This window comes from Diaphorina citri, unplaced genomic scaffold (genome assembly GCF_000475195.1).
Source record: "Diaphorina citri unplaced genomic scaffold, Diaci psyllid genome assembly version 1.1 scaffold118, whole genome shotgun sequence".
In the NCBI taxonomy this organism is placed as follows: Eukaryota; Metazoa; Arthropoda; class Insecta; order Hemiptera; family Psyllidae; genus Diaphorina; species Diaphorina citri.
Window position 1 is genome coordinate 282,913 of NW_007377555.1, and position 23,226 is coordinate 306,138.

At 38.3% G+C, this 23,226-nt stretch overlaps 5 protein-coding genes across 5 annotated transcripts; 2 read left to right on the top strand and 3 right to left on the bottom strand.

Annotated features, from left to right (window-relative positions):
- Window positions 1-2,146: 2,146 nt before the first annotated feature.
- Window positions 2,147-8,363, bottom strand: LOC103524743 (angio-associated migratory cell protein). The gene is made up of 7 exons (XM_008489775.3): window positions 8,237-8,363; window positions 7,820-7,951; window positions 6,975-7,119; window positions 6,387-6,595; window positions 4,187-4,315; window positions 3,673-3,854; window positions 2,147-3,463 (listed from the first exon to the last, which is right to left on the bottom strand). The coding sequence occupies exons 1-7, from the start codon at window positions 8,273-8,275 to the stop codon at window positions 3,382-3,384; spliced, it is 918 nt and encodes a 305-aa protein (XP_008487997.1). The 5' UTR covers window positions 8,276-8,363; the 3' UTR covers window positions 2,147-3,381.
- Window positions 8,364-8,560: 197 nt separating this feature from the next.
- LOC103524744 (RNA polymerase II subunit A C-terminal domain phosphatase SSU72) lies at window positions 8,561-10,221 on the bottom strand. Its single transcript, XM_008489776.3, has 3 exons — window positions 10,078-10,221; window positions 9,605-9,751; window positions 8,561-9,263 (listed from the first exon to the last, which is right to left on the bottom strand). Exons 2-3 carry the CDS (start codon window positions 9,735-9,737, stop codon window positions 8,809-8,811), a joined length of 588 nt encoding a protein of 195 aa, XP_008487998.1. The 5' UTR covers window positions 9,738-9,751; window positions 10,078-10,221; the 3' UTR covers window positions 8,561-8,808.
- Window positions 10,222-10,381: 160 nt separating this feature from the next.
- On the top strand, window positions 10,382-13,037 carry LOC103524747 (ubiquitin-conjugating enzyme E2Q-like protein CG4502). The gene is made up of 5 exons (XM_026820062.1): window positions 10,382-10,693; window positions 11,046-11,307; window positions 11,624-11,772; window positions 12,316-12,481; window positions 12,844-13,037. The coding sequence occupies exons 2-5, from the start codon at window positions 11,079-11,081 to the stop codon at window positions 13,035-13,037; spliced, it is 738 nt and encodes a 245-aa protein (XP_026675863.1). The 5' UTR covers window positions 10,382-10,693; window positions 11,046-11,078.
- Window positions 13,038-13,085: 48 nt separating this feature from the next.
- LOC113465508 (ubiquitin-conjugating enzyme E2Q-like protein 1) lies at window positions 13,086-14,397 on the top strand. Its single transcript, XM_026820068.1, has 2 exons — window positions 13,086-13,225; window positions 13,627-14,397. The coding sequence occupies exons 1-2, from the start codon at window positions 13,115-13,117 to the stop codon at window positions 13,753-13,755; spliced, it is 240 nt and encodes a 79-aa protein (XP_026675869.1). The 5' UTR covers window positions 13,086-13,114; the 3' UTR covers window positions 13,756-14,397.
- Window positions 14,173-22,428, bottom strand: LOC103524745 (carboxypeptidase Q-like). Its single transcript, XM_026820067.1, has 7 exons — window positions 21,961-22,428; window positions 20,192-20,352; window positions 19,733-19,883; window positions 18,936-19,188; window positions 17,551-17,791; window positions 16,914-17,096; window positions 14,173-14,688 (listed from the first exon to the last, which is right to left on the bottom strand). The coding sequence occupies exons 1-7, from the start codon at window positions 22,159-22,161 to the stop codon at window positions 14,433-14,435; spliced, it is 1,446 nt and encodes a 481-aa protein (XP_026675868.1). The 5' UTR covers window positions 22,162-22,428; the 3' UTR covers window positions 14,173-14,432.
- Window positions 22,429-23,226: the final 798 nt, after the last annotated feature.

The following is a 23,226-nucleotide window of genomic DNA, read 5'->3' on the forward strand; positions in this document are numbered from 1 at the left end:
AGTTATTCACATTCACACATACCCAGGGTGTGGGGAATGTAATTCCATGTATTTTCCTTATGATCGATTTTGAGGGGGTGGTTGTGAATTTGGCCCTTTTTTGCTGACTTTCGAGGGATGTTCAATGCAAAAAGAAGCTTCAGGCCACTTAACCCCATACAAACAAGCCCACCTGAGGCTAAGGTGTAGGGGCAAACAGCCCTAAAGGATGGGTTAAGCTTCTAGGAATCTACGAGCTTCAGGCCTTCCCAAATGCAAACTACGAATAAGACCCCAAATTTACAACTTTTATGAGATCTTATTTTTCATCAAAATCCACGGGATTTTTTTTCTCGGACTGACCCTGCAGTTTGACAGACATTAACAGGTTGCACCCGTTGTCAAAAAGTTACGGATGTTATTATTTTATGTAGGTATCTACCCACTCGTCCATTATTTTTATCATATCATCAACAATAGAAGGGTAAAGGGCGCCAGACAGCAGCGATAGCTAATTGCTATGAATAAGCAATAAAATTGGTAATTGGTATACAACTGTCGCAAACGTGCATATTTCGCAAAAAATTGTTTTGGTAACCTGAGACAGTAACTGGAATAAAAATACGAAAAAATAAACAATAGCTACCTAGGTATTATAGTGATAAAAATTTGCAATCGTAATTCGATTACCAATTACCGGGTTACTTTTTTTTTAGCGCGTGTTAACCGATTAGGTACCTAATTGGAAGGTATTGTGTGTCCTGACCCTTCTCGCCCATCATCAGATGGGCGAGATGAAAAAATCTCTGATTAATTCTGTTCCTTCTCAGTCCACGCATCTCAGATTCAACAAGTGACACGCTGTAAGATACATAATATGTACTTTTATCATACAAGATACATAGGTATGTACTTTTATCATGCAAGATACATATGTATGTACTTTTATCATGTAAGATACATATGTACTATTATCATAACGTGTTAGTAAGACTGACATGACAACGGTTCAAGTGTTGATTGGACAAAGGATAAAGCGCCAACAAGATGTCCATTCTCTCCTAATGTCAGGTTCATCAATTTGTCCTTGTTTGGAATAAAGATCATAGATAAGGATCAAAGATCAGAGATACATAGGTATAAGATAAAGATAACACCTATAAATACATATAACAAGTTTCCGTGTATTAACGGTTTTCAAGCCAAGCTGAATTTCATGGCGTATGTTATAGGTACCTACAAACTACCTATAATATGCACATATGATGACAAGACTGACGTATTTTGTGTTATACCTATTCTCCTTAAACATAATAAAAATCTTAAACAGGGTAAGAAAAACGGCATGGGCATGTGGAAAAAGAAGATTTCACACATAATTATTTCACCGTCTAAGGGAAATAAGGATTTTAATTTTGACTTTTTATTTTGGATAAATGTTAAATCGGTTCATGGATATAGAAAGTTGGGCCAGAACAGTCGCCAACGTCTATTGAAGATATGGCACTCACAAGAAGTAGACTTTATATAGAAGACGCTCGCCTGGTAATCAATAGGAGGAGGAGCAGGAAGCTATTGCCGATTCAAACTGAACCGTTACTTTTAGACCACCCTGTTATTCTATCCTCCTCTGTGAGGAGACTGAGGAGCCTATTGCCAATTCAAACCGACCCATTACTTTTAGACCACACTGTATATTCTATTCTCTGTGATGTCAACCGGGGCCTGACCTTTATTCTATTATATTCAATCAATTCCATTCCCTAATCTAATTACCTACAGTCCGGCAAGAATCACAGCGTCTTAACATAATTATGGAAAGAATTGACACTGTTCCCGCGTTTCTTGTATCCTCATTTGACAGTCAAACGAAGCCCGCTACACACGCTACGATATGGTCTTGAAACTTGATCTTTTGACAGATCGTTTCGTAGACGATATTTGCACAAATTTCACTCGTTCAGACCTGGGACAGTTGGTCAAATATCACGTACGATTTGTCGAAAGACCAAGTTTGGAGTTATATCGTACCATGTGTAACTCAGTATAGAGCTTTAGGATGTCTGTGACTTTTTTTTAGTACATCGACAACGAGATTTTCTCAGGCACTAGTTAGAATAGAACTAGAATAATTTTATTATTCTCATTCCCAATTAAAAAAGTACTGTTTTCAACATGAGTTCATATCATAAACGTCTTTTATTTCCAAAAAAAAAAATGTATAATAAATTAATAATAAAACAATAAATAATTTGTAGGACAAAATAATAAGCTACTTTTGAAACAAATTATCCCCTTTGAAAGTTCAAATTTATCCGGCAAATTTTAGCAAAAGTCGGGGAACATTGTTCGAAATAACACGACCTTCGGTTTTCAATCCGAACAGTTTGAAAATGGGCTAAATGGGCCCAAAATAAATGATTTACGCGTATTTTCCTTTCGTAATTTTTATGTTGGTATGGTGGGAAATAGGGAAATTATTTCCCACCATACCAACAATACCTACTACCTGAAAATTGTGAAAGGAAAATACGATTGTAGTGGGTAGGTAAAAATACTTCTACAGAAGAAGATTTTAACAGCAATATATGTAATTAAGAAAATGTCTCCATGGTCGAACACGGTTTACATTTCTCCCGATTCTAGTCAGGCCCATCCAATATGGTTAGAGAATAAAAGTCTAACTCTGCACCAATCACATTGCTTTCTGTGTTTCACAACGGAGGCATTTTCTATCATCCATGTATAGCTTTTTCTTCTAACGTCCCGACATTACAGCTGCGATAAATAGGCTCGCAAAAAGCTGATTCAGAATTCCCTATATGAAAATTTCAATGGAATTTTGTTTTATTTTGTGGTGAAGCCACCAAGAGCCACAATTTAATATGTATCACAGCATTAGTTTAGTTAATAGTTTTATAACTTAAGTATATCTAAGTTCTACAATATTATATTGTAAAACTTGGATTTTTTAGTCCATTATTAAAGTACTTATTAATAAGTAGTCCGTGAAGTAAGCTGAAGTAAACACCTCACTGTAAAAAAGGACCTCTATATCTATAGGACCACCTTGGGTCGGGTATTTATTAATTTAAAATACTCTATTTATAGTATCGGCTAAGACTAAAAAGTCCCATTAATGCAACAGTTCAATAAGCACAAAGAGTACAAAATCCAATGAGCAAAATTTCCTTTGAGCGGAAAATGTGTGCCAAACTTTATCGGACAAACCGTTCCATCTCCTTCTACATTCCAAGTCGATTTTTAAATCAAATATGTAAAAGTTTTTACCTCGCGTGTAGCTAACGACTTAATTCTCAGGGCTGGACTCAAGGATACCTCTCTCGTCAGGGCCGGAATCAATATTGACCTAGTCACATCAAGGATAAAGGGTTTCTCTGTTTACAGGGTTTCCGGTTCTCGTGTTAACTCGAATACTCGCGCACAGTGGTCGTCGGATGTTGTCACAAACGCGGAAATCATGCTGGAAAATAACGAGAAAATACTAAATAGAGTAGGAAAATTAGTTTAAAAAAAAAATTCTATTTCATAACTAGCATCATTGTGACACTTCACAGTAAAGTTATACCCAAAATAAAATAAATAATAGTACATAATACGATATGAGTCCTTGATTAGCGGAAATGGGAACTCTGCCAGGTTCTTCAAAGTCAGAAGAGACTTGTTACTTACGGAATAAAACAAATATCGAGTATGCTCTCATGATGACAGGTGAACGTCTGTGCAATGGATCCACTCAGTACGTTGATAACAAATACAAAGCCTTGTAACGAAGAGGCTAGAAGTCTGGACTCGTCCTCTGTGAAGATTAATTTGCTAAGTCCTGCCTCTGTGACAACCTTGTGACGTAACACCTGAAAAAGATTAAACATACCACATAGATCAAAATAATAATAATAATAATAATAGTGTCCAAGAACTTCTTCAAATAGCAGCAAAAACTGAACATCAATCCATCCAAAGTCAGTGTTATGCAAAAAGCTGTCATCCTACAAACCTGCAGATTAGTCAGAAGTTTCCTTAATCTCTGAAACTCCGAACAAAGTTTCTTCAAAATTAATGACTTGGACTGAAGTGTCCCTTCTAATGTTTATGTAAAAAGAATATAAAATAAATTATCACTTAATAGTAAGTTTATTTTTTATTGGGATTTCAACTAGCTCGTCAGTCATCCTCAAGAACTTACCTTCCTGGCATAATCCCAGATGTGAATTTCTCCCGAAGTATTGCCAGCCACTAGAATGTTCAATTCAGAGGATTTCTTCAGAAACAAAATGGACTCCACTGAACAAACTCCATCGAACACAGCCACAACCTGAAGTAAAATAAGATATAAATCAATTTATTTTTAGGAAAAAGGCTCGGTAGAGGGCTCCAAAAGACGCAATGGGGTTCAAAATCTCATGCGCAAATGTCCTAATGTGTTGATATTGATATTTGCTAAATGTGATCAAAATTGGACAAACTGTTCACGAGTTATCGCAAAACAAAATCATACTAAAGGGTGTCCCAATAAGAGCGCAAGATTTGATTGTTGAATAAAGCATGGTTCTCCGTGGAATAAAATAGACTTCTTAGATGATTTGAGAAGTAAACATTTTGTATGGAACCATAATCATACCGATAGATTCCTCGACTTTGATGGTACATTCGTTCTCATTTAACGAAATTTTCGATGACAAATTTGAGGAAACCAGGCTGTATCTCGTTGATGAAGCGTTCAATTTCACCTTTCACTGCTTTAGAGTGTGAGATTGTTGTTGTAAGGGGTGCGAACGCCCAACAAAACAGAACAATGTTCAGCAGGACGAGGTATCACATCTAAACACCAGGTGAACGCCAATCAGACGATGCCGAACAGGCGTGTTGTGCCACAGTCACCGCATACTCGGTCACAGTCTCAACTCAATATGAGCGCCTCCATGAGTTCCCTCGCATCCTCAGGGCGCAATGGTACATCTTCTGCAGAATACAAGAGAGACATGATACAATCCCAACGTACGCAGCAGTCCCCATTATTCCAAACGAAGCAACACAGCCACTCCCAGAGTAGAGGCCGACCTTGTCCCTCACCACAGTTCAGCAACCAGGGTAGACATCTATACAGTGACCAATCTCAGAGGTCCTCAAAGCCTTTACAGAGAACGGAATCTGTGAGTTCTATTCTCTCCATGGTATCCACCACTAGAAGTCTGAATGATTCCCAATCCAGTCTGAGATCAGATACTTCTAGTAGACACAGAATGCGTCCCATTGATCAAACCAGATCCACCCAGTCGGGTAGATGTACCCCTCAAGAGTATACAACTCTTCAGAGGTCCAATGTACCACATGAGAGACCCACAGTACAGCATACGATCGCTCTGAACTCTCAGAGGTGCGGACAAACATCCAATAGATATCCATTATCCCAGAAAACGAATCTGCTTCAAATGCAGAGAGCTTTGGCGAATCCTCAACTCGTGTCAAATCGTTCCAATCAACGTATCACCCCTGGTCAAACAAACAAATTCACTCAGGCTAATAATGTGAGAGGTGATGGAAGTCATATAAACCCTAGAGACAGAGCGACTACTGATGGAACATACACTATGTTAGACAGAGGGAAAAGGAATCCGATCAATAGAACCAGTCAGGAGCAGCATATCAAAGCTACAGGGGGAGGAGGAAGACCTATACAATTCTCTTCCAGTCCGTTCACAAAGTATAGAATGAAGCCTCAGTTCTCCCCAGCCTCACATGATACACCTCTCTCATCCAGTTCAAGGACTACGCCCTCTAGTGGTGAACAACATCGCGACCAATATAACCTCTCCAGCGCAGAACAGAAACCTCGTGAATATCGACTCGTGTCACCTCGTGCATCTTCGGGTCTCTCATCTTCCACCTCTCACACTCGGCAGGAACCTCCCTATAGGAGACCTCAACAATTGAAAACGCCCAACCAATCTCCCGTGTACAACAAGCAACCTACACCACCGCCTTTCCAGGAAACACTAAAAATACTCACAGCCGCTGTCAAGAAAAGTAAAATATGAGTAAATAAAAACGGCGGTGAAACACTCATCTTGAAAAAAAAAGTTCCGCTTGGTTTTGTTTACAATTGACCCATCATGGAAAATCTGCAAGAGCTGGCCATTAGTCAAGACAGTTACAATCAAGGGACAAAATACTTCTTAATGTTGAACCTGTAAGAAGCAGAACTAGAAACATTAAATGACGTAACTTTGATTATTTCTGAAATTTTGTCAATCACATTTTTTTTTTTTTTTTTTTCTATTCATTCAAAATCGTTCAATTGGAAAAAAAAAAACTTCCACTGTTATCGCAGAAAAAATAAAGACACAAAATTCAAAACACAGACTTCACTTCATTCCTTCATTTACCTTTCCGCCTTGAGTTTGCAGGACTACAACATTGCCCCCATCGTCTCCGTACGTCACAAGGTTATTGTTCGGATGGGCGTCCATACACAGTATAGGGGCCTCGGGGTGCACGCACTCCTTGGGCGTTTTGATCGTGTGTAGGACACTCAGGTCTTTCAGGTTAAACACCTTCACGCTGCCGTCATTATAGCCCACGGCGATCCTCAAACCTGAAAAACGAAAGCGAACAATGGTCTGTGAAAATAGCTTGTTTTGAAGTTTAGGATCTGATAATGATCCCTCACACTTGAGCGAAATTTGAATTACACTACTAGGTAGTTGACTAAAAAATTTTGCCCCTCTTTTTTTTTGAGATTTAGGAGGTATTTCCTCTGTAAATAAATCTCGAAATATATATTGAGGGGCAAAAATAGTGATCAAACCCGTTTTTTTTTATCTAGAAGAAATTGAGGATTTTTCGTGTGGTAAATAAGTTCATTTCAGCCTCCTGCTAAATCTATATTTATCTTTCTTAAGGACAAAAACCACAAACTGTCACATGGAATTTGAGATAATAGAATAAATCTTATAGGTACCACTTTGACTTACCATCAGGCATAATTACTCCAACTCCCGTATCCACCCCAGTCCCAGGAATAACTTTACATTTCTGAGACGGGATCTCCCAGAAGTACACACAACCATCAACCACGCCAGCAAACAGGACGTTTGCTTTGGTGTGCCATTTTAGCCACTGAAATAAAATTACATCTGTGGTTAATCATCTCAAAAGGGCTAATGACATTCGAAGTTGTGCCCTTTTAAAATAAATTTACGAAAAAAAAAAAAAAAAAATCTCAAAAGTAAGTAACTATGTAAGTAACCAATTAAGATTTGATATACATAAAAACCACACTCTCATGTAGAGTTTATATTGGTCCATTTAAATAGAATTTCCATTCCAGACTACAGAGTCTGCAAATGACACTAACTTGGTTCAACCTCTTCAGACTTAAAAACAATTATTTCTCCTCCCTTTTTTACTTTTAATAATTAAGAGTTGGTTTTCATCCACAAAAATTGTGAACAAGCTCAGCTTTACCACAAATAAATCATGATTTAGATTTTAGATTAGAGTTGGTTTTCATTGAGACAGAGGAGGGGAGGGAAAGGTTAATAACTTGAGCAAGCACTTATCTTCTTCTTCTTCTTTGCCTTTTCTAAACAAAATTTTCTAAGTGGGATGCCCTTTGCACTCAACCTTTGCTATTGATATAACATGAGGAAATTTGGGCTAGTCTTCTCCCTGTTTAATATCCCCTAGCTAGACACTGATCTACTCTCTGTTTATAGTCCCTCCGCCAGACTTGTTTATAGTCCCTCAGCCAGACTCTTGAGCAAGCACTTATAGCTTATATTAATGCCCCCAAAAAATTGTCTTGACTGTCACTTACCAAAATGTCCTCCACCTGTACATCCACCACTTTGGTGAGTGAGCTGGCACTCCAGACTATGATGTTACCAGACATGTCTCCTGTTGCTAGGTATTTGCTATCATTGGAGAAAACAGCATGTGTCACCGAGTCCTGTAAAAGATACCATGTTTGTTAAGTATCACCTAAAGAATAGTGAAAAAAAAAAAGAGAGAAAAACATATATTTGTATAGGTAGGTAGGTAGGTAGGTAGGTAGGTATCTAACCACTTTTATTTCCTACTTCTTTATTTCCAGTCTTTTCCAAGGTGCAATAAAAATAAAATCTACCCATGTGAAAGACAAAAGTTGAACACTGCCTTGGATATACTGAGCTTGTAATTTTGACCCAGTTCTGCCTATGTCTGTCTGATTTTCTTTGATTAAGTGTGAAACTACCTTATGACCCTCACACACCAAGCAGATTTCCCCGGACATAATGTTCCATACATATGCAACATCATCTTGTCCTCCAGTTACTACCAGGTTTCCACTTCCTCTTTCTATGTCACAAACAAACACTGAATCTGAAATGAAAAATCAGGGTATTATTGTTCTACATTGTTCAATCACATTTTTTTTTTTTCTTTTTTTTTTTTCACTTCAACAATTTCTTATATATATATATATATTATATAATAATAAAAAGAATTTTAGGGAAATCAAGATATAAAATTGACAAAACCATTAGAAAGTAGACAGAGATGCTTGAAATATTGAATTTATGCTTTGAATGCCGAATTTCAGTTGATCTTGATAAAACTATGAATGTGGTGACATCAAGGTACATAAATTAGTTGTTCAGAAACAATAGTCACTCTGACGGACTAAACAACCAGGCATGATTAGTATGCATAGGTTTATTAGATAATCAAATCATATCTGTATGAAAGACCATAGCATAACCCAAATAATAATCAATAGCCTTTTTTGGCACAGATAAATCAAGTGTAGGTAAAATATTAATAATCTCAATAGAACAGAATTGTGTGCAACAGGGGTCGACTACACTTTTCTTCAAATTCTTGCATTATTTCATCTATTTCATTATCCAAGTCTTCACACTTTATAAACATAGACATAAGTTCAGAAGCTAGAAATGCACCAAGTGTTGCCTCTTCCTGGTTATCCTGAATATCAATGTTTATCAAATGTACAGGTGTGTTTTCCAATGAGATCATTTGATTGTCAAAATGTTCCAACACCTGATCATACACCCTCTCTTCACATGTAATTATAATATCAAATTTGTCTTTGGATTCTTGAAACTTCTCTGGTTTTAATTTGATTCTTTTGTTTCTTTCTAGCATGTGAAGAAGTCCATTTCGGGTGTAGAAGGCCTTGTCTTTGTTCATCAGATCTTGATAAATGTCTTCATAAGTGGTGGTGTGAAAATCATACACATTAGGTTTGTCCATGGCAGTTCCTGTAATAGATTGAAAGAATAAATTCACTGAAATTTGAAAAACAAAGACTTTATGGAAAAATAATGGTATTAGTTCAGAACAGAAGTCACAACAATGAAAAATTACTACACTTTCCCATTGTTGTGGCTTCTGATACCAAAATACATAATAAAATTAACAAATTAATAATAATAAAAATGCAAAATTGAATTTTGACACTTGAGTGGCTTTTAGGACCCTAAGTTTTATTGGGTAATAGGCCCAAAGATTTTATGTTGCTGTTTGCTTTGAAAATGTTATGTTATATGAATTGAGTTAAAAAAAATCAGCTCCAACAAATCTTCTTGAATAAAGAGCTTACCAGGTAGTTTGACTTTATCTCCTGTGCCAAAAGACTTGACATCCACTCCTTTCTTGCTCAAATAAGCATGTGCTTCCATACTCCTGTTCATATTACTTGAACATACAACTGCTACTTTTAAATTGGAGGGCATTTTCGGTCTGATTCCTAGAAGGAGAGAAAAATTATTAATTATTTTTAAGACACTGATATTACTCATTCTTGAACAATGAGATCAGGTGAATTTCTAATCCAAAATAAGCAGCTTTGACAAAAACAGTAACATTCTTGAGGTATTGGGCCCCACTTTGTTGTGGAATACTGAGAAAAGATCTTTTCTGAGAAAAGATCTTTTCTGAGAAAAGATCTTTTCTCATTACACTGAAGTGTCGGTTCACAAATGCCAATGATTCCACCTTGATCTGTGTACCCCATTACAAATAATTTGGTAGGGCTTATTCAAGTAGTCTGGTCTGCTTGCAGTGTGTCCTTACCTTATGATCTCTTGGAGAATAGGTTTTCCTTTGGATACAAGGGACTTCTTCAATCAGGTCAACAAAATCTGGTCCTACTGAGAAAAGAAAACCACTTTTTCACTTCCTCTCTCCTTTTTCTAAATTTAATTTGACCGAAAGTGATTTTTTTCAAAATTTCGCGCTAAATAATCGGTCTGATTTTGCGAGGTTGCCAGATTACAGAGGTACGGACGGTACGTCTGTGCAAGCTTTTTCATCCTTGATTAAACTCTTCAAAATCATGGGTAAAAAATAAACAAAAGAAATTTTTGCACAAAATGCATTTTTTGCAAAAAATGCAAATGGCAAGATTTTCCGTGCATTTGATAAGGCTGTCTGTAAATGTCCACTACTGACTACTGACAAAGGCCCTGTCTTTTTTTGCGACAAGGTGTTTTGTGTGTTGTCTCGTGATTAATTACCCTGACCACCCTGATTATTGATAACAGTGATAAGACCTTTCAAACACTTTCAGCAGAAGTTAATCTCATTAGTACTATCAGCCGTCAAGTCCATACCCACACCTACCTGGGGTTTAGCAAAAAAATGCAGTCTGATTCTTGTTTAATCTAGACATAAAATCAATCAGTTATTGGTAAGTACAGACCTAAATAGCAATGATAAGTAATCAGTTTTACATTCTTTTCTATTGCATTTGTGATATGGGCCCAAAACTGGATCTATGTTCTATGATAGCCCACTGTTTTGTGAAAACAGGATAGGTCCAACAGGAAGAAGTAGAAAGGTCACAGTTCCCAAGAATAATGCTTGGCCTACTTGGATTATTTTGGATTTGATTCAATACCTAGGTACACAAATTCGTAGATAAGCTAATACCTGGGTCAAGCTTCTAGCACTAGGATTGATTCCGGATAATCTGCTGTAGCGTAATCTTAACACTTTAATAATGTTGATGATTTTCTCATTAAAGTATTTTTTTGTTTCAGATCTCAATCCATTTCCAAACCCAATCAAACAAGATGTCCTTTAAACTGAAATCAAAGGACAAAATAGTGACTGCATTCACTAAAATATTCAGGCGTGATAAGTTGAAAACAGATGATCCTCATTTAGAAGAGAGTAACAAGAATGATAAAGTAGGCAATGACAATACAGATAACACCTTAGATCATGCTAACAACAACAATGTAGCAAATAGAAATCACTTTAAAAATGAGCTTGTCTCACCTATGAAAAATATTCCAAAAGGTTTGTATTGCCTGCTCATTTTCTACATTCAGTAGGCCTCGAAATAAACTGGAATTTTCAGAAAGTTTGGATTTTTTTTTTTAGTGGTGACCATTGTCCCCAGCAAAGCAATCAAAATTATGTTGAGGGTGAAATTCTATGCCTTAACTGAGATTTTAATTCATTACCTCCTGACCCCAAGGTGAGCACAGGATGACTAAACTATTGATGGATATTGCTAGGTGAGACCAAACAGTTCATTTACATCCTGATGCTTCTGAGTCCAAAAGAACCTAGATAAATAAAAACATGACCCAATTAAATGCTCTATTTCCAGGTTGCTCGAGCAGCAGCAGTAGCAACAAACTCAAGTTCAAAACCATTCAAGTGAAGAGACTGATGAAAGAATTAGCTGACATAGAAAAATTAAAGCAGAATGGTGCAAGTCCTCCATTCTCCGTGGATCTGGTGAATGAAAAGCTTGATATTGTAAAAGTTAGGGTAAAGGAACACTCAAATAAGCATCATTCAATAGGATAAGGAAAGTCGTGTGATGTTCACACCAGATTTTTATTAATAATATTCTCCCCATTGCAACTCCTCCATTAAACACTTATCGTAGCTATCTATGGAATAGGTAGGTAGTTAGGTACTCGTACATGGACATAAAGAGGACACGTATAGTCACGTACCTTGTGATTTTTCAGACGTTTCGGGTCTAATTTCTAGCCCTGTCTTCAGCACAGCGTCAAAAAAAATATCTGGTTTAAACATCACACGACTTTCTCTAACCGTTTATCCGTTGAATATCTCTAACCGTTTAGTAAGGTACGAACCAAGTTTTTAAGTCTATACTAAACCTACATACCTGAGAACTTTATTGAGGATACAGGCGGCTTCGGGGGACCCCTTTAGTTCAAAACCATTCAAGTGAAGAGACTGATGAAAGAATTAGCTGACATAGAAAAATTAAAGCAGAATGGTGCAAGTCCTCCATTCTCTGTGGATCTGGTGAATGAAAAGCTCGACGAGTGGCATGTTCAAGTGTACACCTCGAGTATTGACTCATCCAGTGAATTGTATGTGGATTTGAAGAAACTCAAGATCCCCTACATTCTGCTTCACATTGATTTTCCAGAGTCATTCCCATTTCTACCACCATTCATCCGAGTCATTTCCCCTAGCATAGATAAAGGTATTACTGATTTTTTATTATTATTATTTTTTTTTTTAAGGAATTTTAATTGTGTTAAGCTTAAGCATAAATGCTTGTCACAAATGTCGTTCCCCGCTTAATGCACTACGCTAAATTTTATGACTTGACTTGGACTTGAACCACCAACCTCCAGATCCGAAGTCCACTGTGCTAACCACTGCACCACTGTGATTGGTTTTTATTATTATTATCATTTCTTTTTTTCTATAATAAAAGATGGAAAATACACATTATTGATTAAATAATGTTATACTTATCATAAATGTGACTGAAGAGATTTCCTATTTTTTTTTATCTATTCTAAAATTTCTATTAAACTCCACTATCTATTTATCTTGCAGGTTTTGTGATGGAAGGAGGAGCCCTGTGCTTAGAGTTGCTAACCCCACGAGGCTGGTCAAGCGCATACAGTGTTGAATCAGTCATCATGCAATTTACTGCTAGTGTAGTCAAAGGACATGTGAGTATTAACCCATTCAGTTTCATTATTGAGCTAGAACAGAATATATCATATACTTATCATAAATGTGACTGAAGAGATTTCCTATTTTTTTTTATCTATTCTAAAATTTCTATTAAACTCCACTATCTATTTATCTTGCAGGTTTTGTGATGGAAGGAGGAGCCCTGTGCTTAGAGTTGCTAACCCCACGAGGCTGGTCAAGCGCATACAGTGTTGAATCAGTCATCATGCAATTTACTGCTAGTGTAGTCAAAGGACATGTGAGTATTAACCCATTCAGTTTCCATATTGAGCTAGAACAGAATATATCATGTTTATACTGCCAGCATAGGACTGAAAGGTCCCCTTACTCTTGCTTGGTGGAAGAAAATTGTGATGTTTATGCAGATAGGGTTTAAGGTCTACCTTGGTAGCAAAGTGGTGTTAGCTTAATCTCAGCTAAGGTATGTGATTTGATCTTTATTTAAATCAGTTGTAATCAGTGTGTACACTCTGTGAACATTGGACTAAGAAGCATCAATGTTTATTTATCAGAAAATTGCCATTTATTTTTATTTTATTTATTATTATTTTTTTTCTTTTTGCTAATATTTTGTGTTCATTTTCTCTTTGTTGAAATTTCATAATATTGTAGACATTCCTGTTTCTTTCCTTCACACAGGGACGTGTCTCAAAAACACTTGGCAAGTCAAAGTCTTTCAGCAAAAAAACGGCCGAGGAGGCATTCCAAAATCTGGTCCGCACCCACGACAAGTACGGTTGGGTAACTCCGCCCCTGACAGATGGTTAGATGAGCTGATTCCAGACCTGATTATGTTTGAGGTAAATGCACTCTTTTCTATATTGTAACCAATTTGTATCTTGGCTAAGGGGATAGGTAAGAAAGAGGGAAATTAGATGAGGGTACCCCAATGGTATTGACTGGAGAGTGAAATCCTTTATTTGTGATGTAGGGAAGAGTGCCACCTGACACCCAGGTTTTATCTAATATTTAGGTATATTAATTAATTCTATGAGTGATGATGTAGATTGTAGAATCTTGTTTACTGGATCATTAGATATTTGTTATTTATATTAAGTACATGCTAAGCATCAAGGTCATGTGTGACATTCGATAAAAATTATGCTAAACTCTAGCATAATGCAAATACGTAGGTATGTAAACATTATTTTCTTTTAACGTCGCGACACTAGATTACATTTAAATGGGGGGGGCTTTTGTAATGAAATTCCTGAGTGCCGAGTCCAGTGTGTAGGATAATTGCACTCAATAGAGATGGTTCAAAATGAGCAGTATTTTATTATGTCTTTTCTCTCTCTCTCTCTCTCTCTCTCTCTCTCTCTCTCTCTCTCTCTCTCTCTCTTTGGACTAGTTTGGACATAATAGCACCAACACACCCGCTGCCAGCCCAAACTATTCCAAAAAGAAATACTAAAAAAAAAAAAGTCACATAAAATACAGCTTTACTAAGTTCGTGGCAACTCGACAGAGAGATCGGCTAGGATATAGGCCACGCCTCCCCACAGTGCCGTGCATAAGTCGAGTGTGTCCGAGTCTAAAACGGACATCGTGTCTGCTCGGGTATGATGATACCAAAAGTACTTGGCGTTATCATTGAGCAGCGCTACCCCCGGGATGTTTTTCTCTTGAAATAGTTCAATGTCGGAACCAACGGGGTATTTTGATTGGACCAGACGCGTGGCGTTGATTGGTTTGAACAATCTGGAAAAATAATAATAATAATAATGGGAATAGATAAAGGTAGAAACACACTACCATCACGTGAAGTCATGGGGAGTCAGAAAGATGTAGTTCAAAGTTTTCCCATAATATTGTAGGTAATTTCGTTCATGATAACCACACTACTATCACATCACACATCACGTGAAGTGCTGTAACGTAACGTGATGGTAGTATGTTTCTACCTTAAGACTACTTTTGTAGGCCATAAGCATGTGATTTAAGACCATTAAATTTGGTGTCCGAAAATTACTCCCATCCACCCTTTTATGGTTATTGTTAAAGTTAATCATCAGATGTTATAATAATCTCTCTTGAACGGGGTTTTCTAGTTTTTGGATATTCTTATATCCTACTGCATTAGTATGATTTTTCAACTATTAAATCGAATGTGTGTTATAAATTAGGTATTTAGATGTTAAGTTAAAATACATAGATTGAAATTTTAAATGTTTGTACATATTTATTTATACCTATAAAACTATACTTCTCTTTTCTTCTTTCCTATGTTATAGAATTAAGTTTTGATGTTTTCAATTCCTTAAAAATAACGGAACGTTGAGGAAATTAAGTTAAACTTCTAGATCGAATTGTTTGTTTTATAAAATTAATGCTTAGTCTCGGCTAGCCAATAAGTTTTGTAAATAAACTTAGATGGAATGAGTAAAAAATATTGTGTTGTTTTCATTGACGATCATCTTTCATTAATGCCTGGACGATAGCAAAATACGAGTGATTGGTTGAATTTCCCTGGGATTGGCATTGGAACCCGATATCTTTAGATTATGAGTTAAGAGTTATGAGACTTATGAGTCAGTGCTCTTGCCCACTCGGCCACGGAGCCAGGAAAGAAATTTATACTATGGTCCCTACCATACCTACCTGCCAATGAAATGAAATTTTTCATTTGTTAACAATCAACAATAGATCAGTTGCGCTTACTTGGGTGATGTTTCAAAGTCATAGAGCAGGAAAAATGAGGACCAACGGAATTTTTCTTTTTCTCCTACGACTTCTAGATACCGAGATAAATCGATTTAAAAAATACCGGTAAATCGTAAACTTTGACGGCACGGCATACAAAAAATAAGGAATCCAATGGTGAAAACCGCATCTTCCTAGCACATCTAGAAGTGGGTTAGAATTAGTATGAGTGAGTGAGTCAGTCAGTCAGTCAGTCAGTGAGTGAGTCAGTTACACAAGGGGCTGTATATATTTTAGATTAATGCTTAGTCTCGGCTAGCCAATAAGTTTTGTAAATAAACTTAGATGGAATGAGTAAAAAATATTGTGTTGTTTTCATTGACGATCATCTTTCATTAATGCCTGGACGATAGCAAAATACGAGTGATTGGTTGAATTTCCCTGGGATTGGCATTGGAACCCGATATCTTTAGATTATGAGTTAAGAGTTATGAGACTTATGAGTCAGTGCTCTTGCCCACTCGGCCACGGAGCCAGGAAAGAAATTTATACTATGGTCCCTACCATACCTACCTGCCAATGAAATGAAATTTTTCATTTGTTAACAATCAACAATAGATCAGTTGCGCTTACTTGGGTGATGTTTCAAAGTCATAGAGCAGGAAAAATGAGGACCAACGGAATTTTTCTTTTTCTCCTACGACTTCTAGATACCGAGATAAATCGATTTAAAAAATACCGGTAAATCGTAAACTTTGACGGCACGGCATACGCTCCCGTAGGCGATGACGTCATAATTCATGACTCCCGCTTCGTTTGTTTGTGCGCAAGCGTTTCTGTGCATTTTGACGTGAAATCTGACGCCACAACTCTTCGAACTTTTTCATTAGAATGGCAATTAAAAATTGAATTTTCGACCTTTTTAAGTTACTTTTTCCGAGTTTTGACCTCAGATTTGGATTTTTGACAACTTTTTACGTAGGAATCGACCTTTTATTAATCATATTTTCCCCCATTGCAACTCCTCCATTATACACTTATCGTAGCTATCTGTGGAATAGGTAGGTACTCGTACATGGACGTAAAGAGGACACGTATAGTCACGTACCTTGTGATTTTTCAGACGTTTTGGGTCTAATTTTTAGCCCTGTCTTCAGCACAGAGTCAAAAAAATATCTGGTGTGAAAATCACACGACTTTCTCTAACCGTTTATGCGTTGAATATCTCTAACCGTTTAGTAAGGTACGAACCAAGTTTTTAAGTCTATACTAAACCTACATACCTCAGAACTTTATTGAGGATACAGGCGGCTTCGGGGGACCCCTTCAAAGAGAGTCCGAATGGAGTGAAGGTACCGTCATCGGATTCCATGGCCACAGTGATATTCTTCAATTCTTCCTGATGTTTCTTGACATACGCTATGGCTCCTACATAGCCCTGCTCCTCTGCTGTCCATAGGATACCCCTGGGTAGTAAATAAACAAAAGTAGTAATGTCGACACAAACTTGAGCTATTTTTGCTAAAGTTTTAGACGAGGAGGATTCAGCTCAAGGTTTATTGAGCTTGTGAAAGAATTTTTAGATGAAATAAAAAAATTGGGTTTTAGATCAGGGATTTCCAACTGGCTATGAGCTATTTTTGCTAAAGTTTTAGACGAGGAGGATTCAGCTCAAGGTTTATTGAGCTTGTGAAAGAATTTTTAGATGAAATAAAAAATTGGGTTTTAGATCAGGGATTTCCAACTGGCTGACAGCATATGTGCCGTGAGCACTTTTAGAGCTGAGTGGGACGGGAAAAAACAGCAGCACACGATTGGCCAAATGGTCACCCATTCGGATACTAACCACGCACAATGTTGCTTAACCTAAGTGATCCATTGAGAACTGGCCCATTCAACGTGCTATCGCCGCTGGCCTACCTGATCGTTCGTCGAGGTTTCAACTGCAATGATTGGAGGAGGACCAGACTGTTCCACGAGATGAAAGCTCCGCCCCCATCGTCCATTGCACCCTGGCCGACATCCCAACTATCGAGATGACCCGAAGTGATTACGACCTTATCCGGACATTCCCGACCGCGAATTTGCACGATCGTGTTGCGAGTATTGGTCGTGCCCACGTTACGAGCATCGATGTTGATTGATACTACCACTGGGCCGTCTGAAAAAAAAAAAAAAAAAAAAAAAAAAAAAAAATAATAGGATATCTTCTTTTTTCTGCCATACAACAGGGTGATGGTCTCCATTTTTCTTCTTGTCCATCTGATGAGACACTATGGGATGGAAACGTGACGGCACAAACCACATTAGTCTAATTCTTCTTCTTCTTCTTCTTCGCCTTTTCCCATGTTCAGATGGGGTCGGCGTTTGTCGTCGGCCTCTCAATCAGCTTTAGAGTGATCGCTTTGAGGCCAACTGGTTTTGGCTAAACAAAATTTTCCGAGTGGGATGCCCTTCGCACTCAACCTTCGCTAGACGCAACTCCGCGTAGCGAACCCGCGAAGCCCCCGGGGGGTGGAAGGGGGCGCAGTGCGAGTTGGAATACTCGTAATACTAGCGTCCACGAGTTGCTTTGTACCTGGTGTTCGTTATCTTATATTATAAAATCAAGATCCATTCACTCGTTCACATTTCATATTTCACACACTGATCGCTCTATCTCCTGAACCACAACACCTAGAAAACTGAAATTTGGTAGGAATATTCCTTTTATGGTCTAGGTGTGCAATAAGAAAGGATTTTGCGAAAAACTAAACCGATCCTGAGATATGATCAATTTTTGATCGCTAAAATCTCCACCATAAGAAATACACAGAGTGCAGAGACTGCGGGAGAGAAATGTTCCGCTCTCGACCAACATTTTGAGTTTCGTTTATGTTTTTAGTTTGATAACTAATGTGCAGCTAATAGGGAGCGCGCAGCCCGACCGTATTTTTTATCATTTTCTACAAGTTTGACCATGCCTCGGGATGAACTAGCGGTATTCCGGAGCGAAGCGACGGAATTCAGCTAGTAATTTTATAAGCATTATGCATTTTTTATGGCCGTATTAAGTACAATAGGTATCGAATGGTTGATTTTTTGATTAATGGAAATTTTCCCTGTGGTATTTTTATTACTTGACGGGAATACCTATTTAATCACCAGAGTACCTACTATAGCTTCCTAGTATTTTTTCCAGCTTATCTCCTCTTCTATACATGTTAATGTTGGTTCTAATAATCCGCAGAATTTTTCCCAACTTACCTCCTCGTCTATACATATTAATATAGGTTCTAATAATCCGCAGATTTTTTCCAGCTTACCTCCTCGTCTATACATGCGGTACAACATTTCCGCATACTCGGGCGCTATGCATGCGGTAGGTATCGGCTTGACCGCGGCATCGTACGACTGATGCCCCGTATGCGGTGTTGCCAGAGAGTACGGAGTGACGGATCGTATCAGTGTGGCAACAGCGCCGTATTTGGACGCTACAGACGCTCCCTTGGACCGATACTTGACCGTTTCTCCGTACGAGACGAAATCCTGATTGAACACAACGATTTTGCCGGCCACCTAAAAAGGAATGAAGCCAAGTTAGCTTGGACAAAGATTTTTTCGGCCACCTAAAAACGAATGAAGCGAGCCTAGTTAGCTTGGTTGGTACCACGTTTGTCGTAAGCGCTAGGTCGTGGGTTCGATTCCAGCCCGGGGCGGAAAAAGCCAGCAGCATGCGATTGCCCAGGTGTTACTCACATTCCATGTTTATTGCAGAAATTTTTAAAACTGAACATGTTGTGTCTAAAAAAATCTAATCTAAATCATGATTTATTTGTGGTGAAGCTGAGAGCTTCTTCACATTTTTTGTAGATATCACAGCATTACAGAGCCTCCTGTACTATTTCTGTCATATCTATGATTATTCTTTTTACTCTGTTAATGCCGCCACTGGTCGCTACTCGATTAATGTAGCTACTCAATTGTCCTCACGAGGCACCCCGAACTTCAAGCACAGAGCCGAAAAAACCTCGGCCCCACCGGAAATCGAACCCGGACCTCCTGCGTGCAAGCCTAGTGTGATAACCACTCGGCCACGGAGGTTGTGACCAATTGGACTTACCAGATTTGATTTGTCAATGAGTTCAGCGAAACTCTTGAACACAACAACCTCGGCGGTGATGCCTCCCTGTGGTGTGCCCACACTGCCACCTAGCGTACTGACAGGGATGTCACTTTTCCAAGGCTTCACCAGAGTCACCTTCTCGAAATGTCTGCAAGAACAGATTTAGATAGTAAGTAAGTAGTGCTTATTTAGACTGTCAGCTTAGAACAAATTGTTTCATTATACTAACAGTTTAATAGAGCACCTCTTTATTGATATACTTTTGTCCGGGGCGGATTTTATCCTGATGGAATAACGTTTGTTCTCGGAACGGCTGACTTTCTCCTATCCTGTCTTCGTTCTCTCTTCGATTTCGGGACGATAAGACCTTGGCAGTTGCAGTTCCCTCTGTCAAACCTCTTGAAAAAAATAAAGGGGAAAAATAGACGAATCTTGTAAATTGTCTACTTAACTTACCTTTCCCACTTTGGTGCGGTGACGTTCTCTGTCCACACTTCTAATCCGAAGTCCTTACTCTCCTTCACCATGAAGTCAATGCTGTTCTCCAAAGCTTCTGATCCGGTCATACGAGGGCCAAACTTGTCGACAAAATCTGCCAGAGTCGAGTACGTGTGAGCCTGTAAGTGCAAGTGGATTCGCAAAATAGTAATTACTTGGATATTATTAAATAGTAATTACTTGGATATTATTTCCCCATCCGTGGCACAAGCTCTGATTCCCCATCCGTGGCACAAGCTCTGCTTCCCCATCCGTGGCACAAGCTCTGCTTCCCCATCCGTGGCACAAGCTCTGCTTATACGGATGGGTATACTTTTCCCCATCCGTGGCACAAGCTCTGCTTATACGGATGGGTATACTTTTCCCCATCCGTGGCACAAGCTCTGCTTATACGGATGGGTATACTTTTCCCCATCCGTGGCACAAGCTCTGCTTATACGGATGGGTATACTTTTCCCCATCCGTGGCACAAGCTCTGCTTATACGGATGGGTATACTTTTCCCCATCCGTGGCACAAGCTCTGCTTATACGGATGGGTATACCATTTATATGAAAAATGTATGTTATGAGTTTTTTGTCAATCAAATATAAATGGAAACTTGTTAAAAAAATTTATTTTTTCAACTATAAACTATAAAATTATGAAAAAAGTAACTATGGCTATCCATAAAATATTTTTAAATGATAAAATTATGTACAAAGAAATGTTCACAGTGGGATTCGAACCCCTCCCCACCCGCTCGGCAGTTTGTCAAAGATCACACTCCTTACCACTGGGACACTCCGACTTTTGACTCTACGTAGTACAAAACTTCCTTATTAATTAACTCGAGCGATAATTTAGAATTTTTCCCCTAAAAATCACTCTTTTATCAAATTTAAGGCTGAAGGGGCCCTTTGGGGGCCTTGAAAATATGAAAAGGCACACCTACCACTCGCGAGAAAAAAAATGAGCCATCAACCATCAAAATCGGTCCAGTGGTTTAGGCTGTAGAGCGGTCAACGTCAAAGAAGAAGCGGAAGCAGCAGCAGAAAAATGATGAAAAATTTAACGTTTTTCAAAGTCAAATATCTCCGGCTAAACTTAACTGATTTTGATGATTTTTTTTTCAACGTGGTCTACTTTCATGCCCGAACACACACATGCAATCCGTTTTCTTCCATCATTTGTAGTTGTCCCCCTACAACTACCTGAAAACGGCTACTTTCCCTGTCGCGTATAATATCTCTAGTAGCGCGGTCAAACTTTCTTGACTTGGCGGGGCGGAGCGCTACCGCGCTCCTTAATCACAACTCTATTGTTGTTATTATTATATGTTCAGTTATTGAGTACTTCTAGGAAAAGGAAACTCCCAGAAGGTTCTGTCTGTAGGCTTAGGGAGCAGCGGTGCGGGGATAGCACGTTGAATGCACCAGTTCTCGACACCCCACTGAAGTTAAGGAATGCTGCGCGTGGTTGGTATCTGGATATGTGACCAATTGGAGTCTGGACAGTCCAGTGCTGTTGGCTTTTCCCGTTCTCACTCAGGCTGGATGAGGTTTTACCCTCCATTTGACAAGCTACCTCCTCACATTAACCTCACCCAGCCCAAGTGGAGACGGGAAAAACTAACAGTACGCGATTGCACGAATACTAAACCAACGACGCGCAACGTTTAACTTCAGTGATTTATTGAGATCTGGTGCAAATCGCCGCTGGTTTGATCCAAAGTGAATTCAGCCTTACCTGGAAGTGTCCACCTTGGGAGACGGCAGCTATGATGCGATCCACTACGGGTTGATACGAATTGACTTCCGCATCTATGTAGTCACAATTCACCGCGGGGGGAGACGGCTGAGATTGACCCGTTGGGAGCAAGGTAAACGCGGCAACCAATATAGTGAAGGCACTCCAGCCGAGCAATTTGGAGCCTCTGGTGGAATTCATTGCGGCGAAGGAGCAAACCGAACACACGAATTTGTTAATCCCGTGTTAGGAACGAAACCGTCAACAGTTTAAACTCTAAAGTAATCTCACGAGTTAAGAAAAAAAATCACAATCAATAGAACACGCCAGTATGAATTTTGGGCTCACACATTAGCAAAGACCAATAAGAAATTTAACTGGAAAATGAGATGGAAAAGCGAAATTTAACTAAATAAAAGCACTCAAGGAACTGCCGGAAGGCGCCCAAATATAGAGTTAAAAAAAAAAAAAAACAAAAAAAAAAAAAAAAAAAAAAAAAAAAAAAAAAAAAAAAAAAAAAAAAAACAAACAAACAAACAGAGATCACAAGTTGACGTAGACTAAGTATGTAAAAAATTATTGAATTATCAAAAACACAGAAGATGCGATAATCACAGATCGCATAGTACCAGGCAAGCTAGCTAATACCTACATGGAAGCTCACACTGGAATGAAATGAAATAAAATGAATCAGTGATATTATCCGTGATAATACCATGAAACTCTATACCAGGAGTGACAAACATGTGGCTTGCTATAAATGTGTGACCTTGTCTGCTTCTAAGAAGGCTAATGAGCCTAATAGGTAATGACTTACATTTTCCTTATACCTTATACCACGCTTTGCTCTTGCCAACAAGGACGTTTTCAATAAATTCTAGGATTTATTAAATCTAATAAATGAATTGAATAGGTAGTTTTTCAGTAGAAACTAGAAAAATGATAATTTCAGCTATCCAGGTACTGCATATTCTGCCTAATACTGTCAAAGAACAGCTGATGGTAAATCCAAATTTGTTTACGATCATTTTTCTAAAAGTTTGCCCTAGGACAGCGGCCAGCTATGAAGTTTGAGTTTGACACCCCTCCTCTACAGTGACCTTTGGTTCACAGTATGATTCAAAAGAGAACGGCCTCAGAATACAGAGTGGTTGAAAATTTGCCTGATTTGATTACTGATTAATTCATTCTAAGAATTAATCTATAATTTTTTTGTGCTATTAAAAAATCAGTAGGTAGAATACTGATTTTTTAATTGCACGAAAA

Excerpts from the sequence above, each read along its gene's own strand:
- LOC103524743 (XM_008489775.3), bottom strand. The coding sequence starts at position 8,275 with ATGTCCGGGGAAATCTGCTTGGTGTGTGAGGGTCATAAG. Across the intron at positions 7,952-8,236 it reads TGGTGTGTGAGGGTCATAAG|GACTCGGTGACACATGCTGT; the intron begins GTAGTTTCACAC and ends TATCTTTTACAG. Across the intron at positions 3,464-3,672 it reads CTCGATATTTGTTTTATTCC|CATGATTTCCGCGTTTGTGA; the intron begins GTAAGTAACAAG and ends GTTATTTTCCAG.
- LOC103524744 (XM_008489776.3), bottom strand. The coding sequence starts at position 9,737 with ATGCCCTCCAATTTAAAAGTAGCAGTTGTATGTTCAAGTAATATGAAC. Across the intron at positions 9,264-9,604 it reads AGATAAAGTCAAACTACCTG|GAACTGCCATGGACAAACCT; the intron begins GTAAGCTCTTTA and ends AATCTATTACAG.
- LOC103524747 (XM_026820062.1), top strand. The coding sequence starts at position 11,079 with ATGTCCTTTAAACTGAAATCAAAGGACAAAATAGTGACTGCATTCACT. Across the intron at positions 11,773-12,315 it reads TGGTGAATGAAAAGCTTGAT|GAGTGGCATGTTCAAGTGTA; the intron begins ATTGTAAAAGTT and ends GAAAAGCTCGAC. Across the intron at positions 12,482-12,843 it reads TTCCCCTAGCATAGATAAAG|GTTTTGTGATGGAAGGAGGA; the intron begins GTATTACTGATT and ends TTTATCTTGCAG.
- LOC113465508 (XM_026820068.1), top strand. The coding sequence starts at position 13,115 with ATGGAAGGAGGAGCCCTGTGCTTAGAGTTGCTAACCCCACGAGGCTGG. Across the intron at positions 13,226-13,626 it reads CTAGTGTAGTCAAAGGACAT|GGACGTGTCTCAAAAACACT; the intron begins GTGAGTATTAAC and ends TCCTTCACACAG.
- LOC103524745 (XM_026820067.1), bottom strand. The coding sequence starts at position 22,161 with ATGAATTCCACCAGAGGCTCCAAATTGCTCGGCTGGAGTGCCTTCACT. Across the intron at positions 19,189-19,732 it reads TCATTGACAAATCAAATCTG|GTGGCCGGCAAAATCGTTGT; the intron begins GTAAGTCCAATT and ends ATTCCTTTTTAG. Across the intron at positions 17,097-17,550 it reads AAACCTCGACGAACGATCAG|GGGTATCCTATGGACAGCAG; the intron begins GTAGGCCAGCGG and ends TTTACTACCCAG.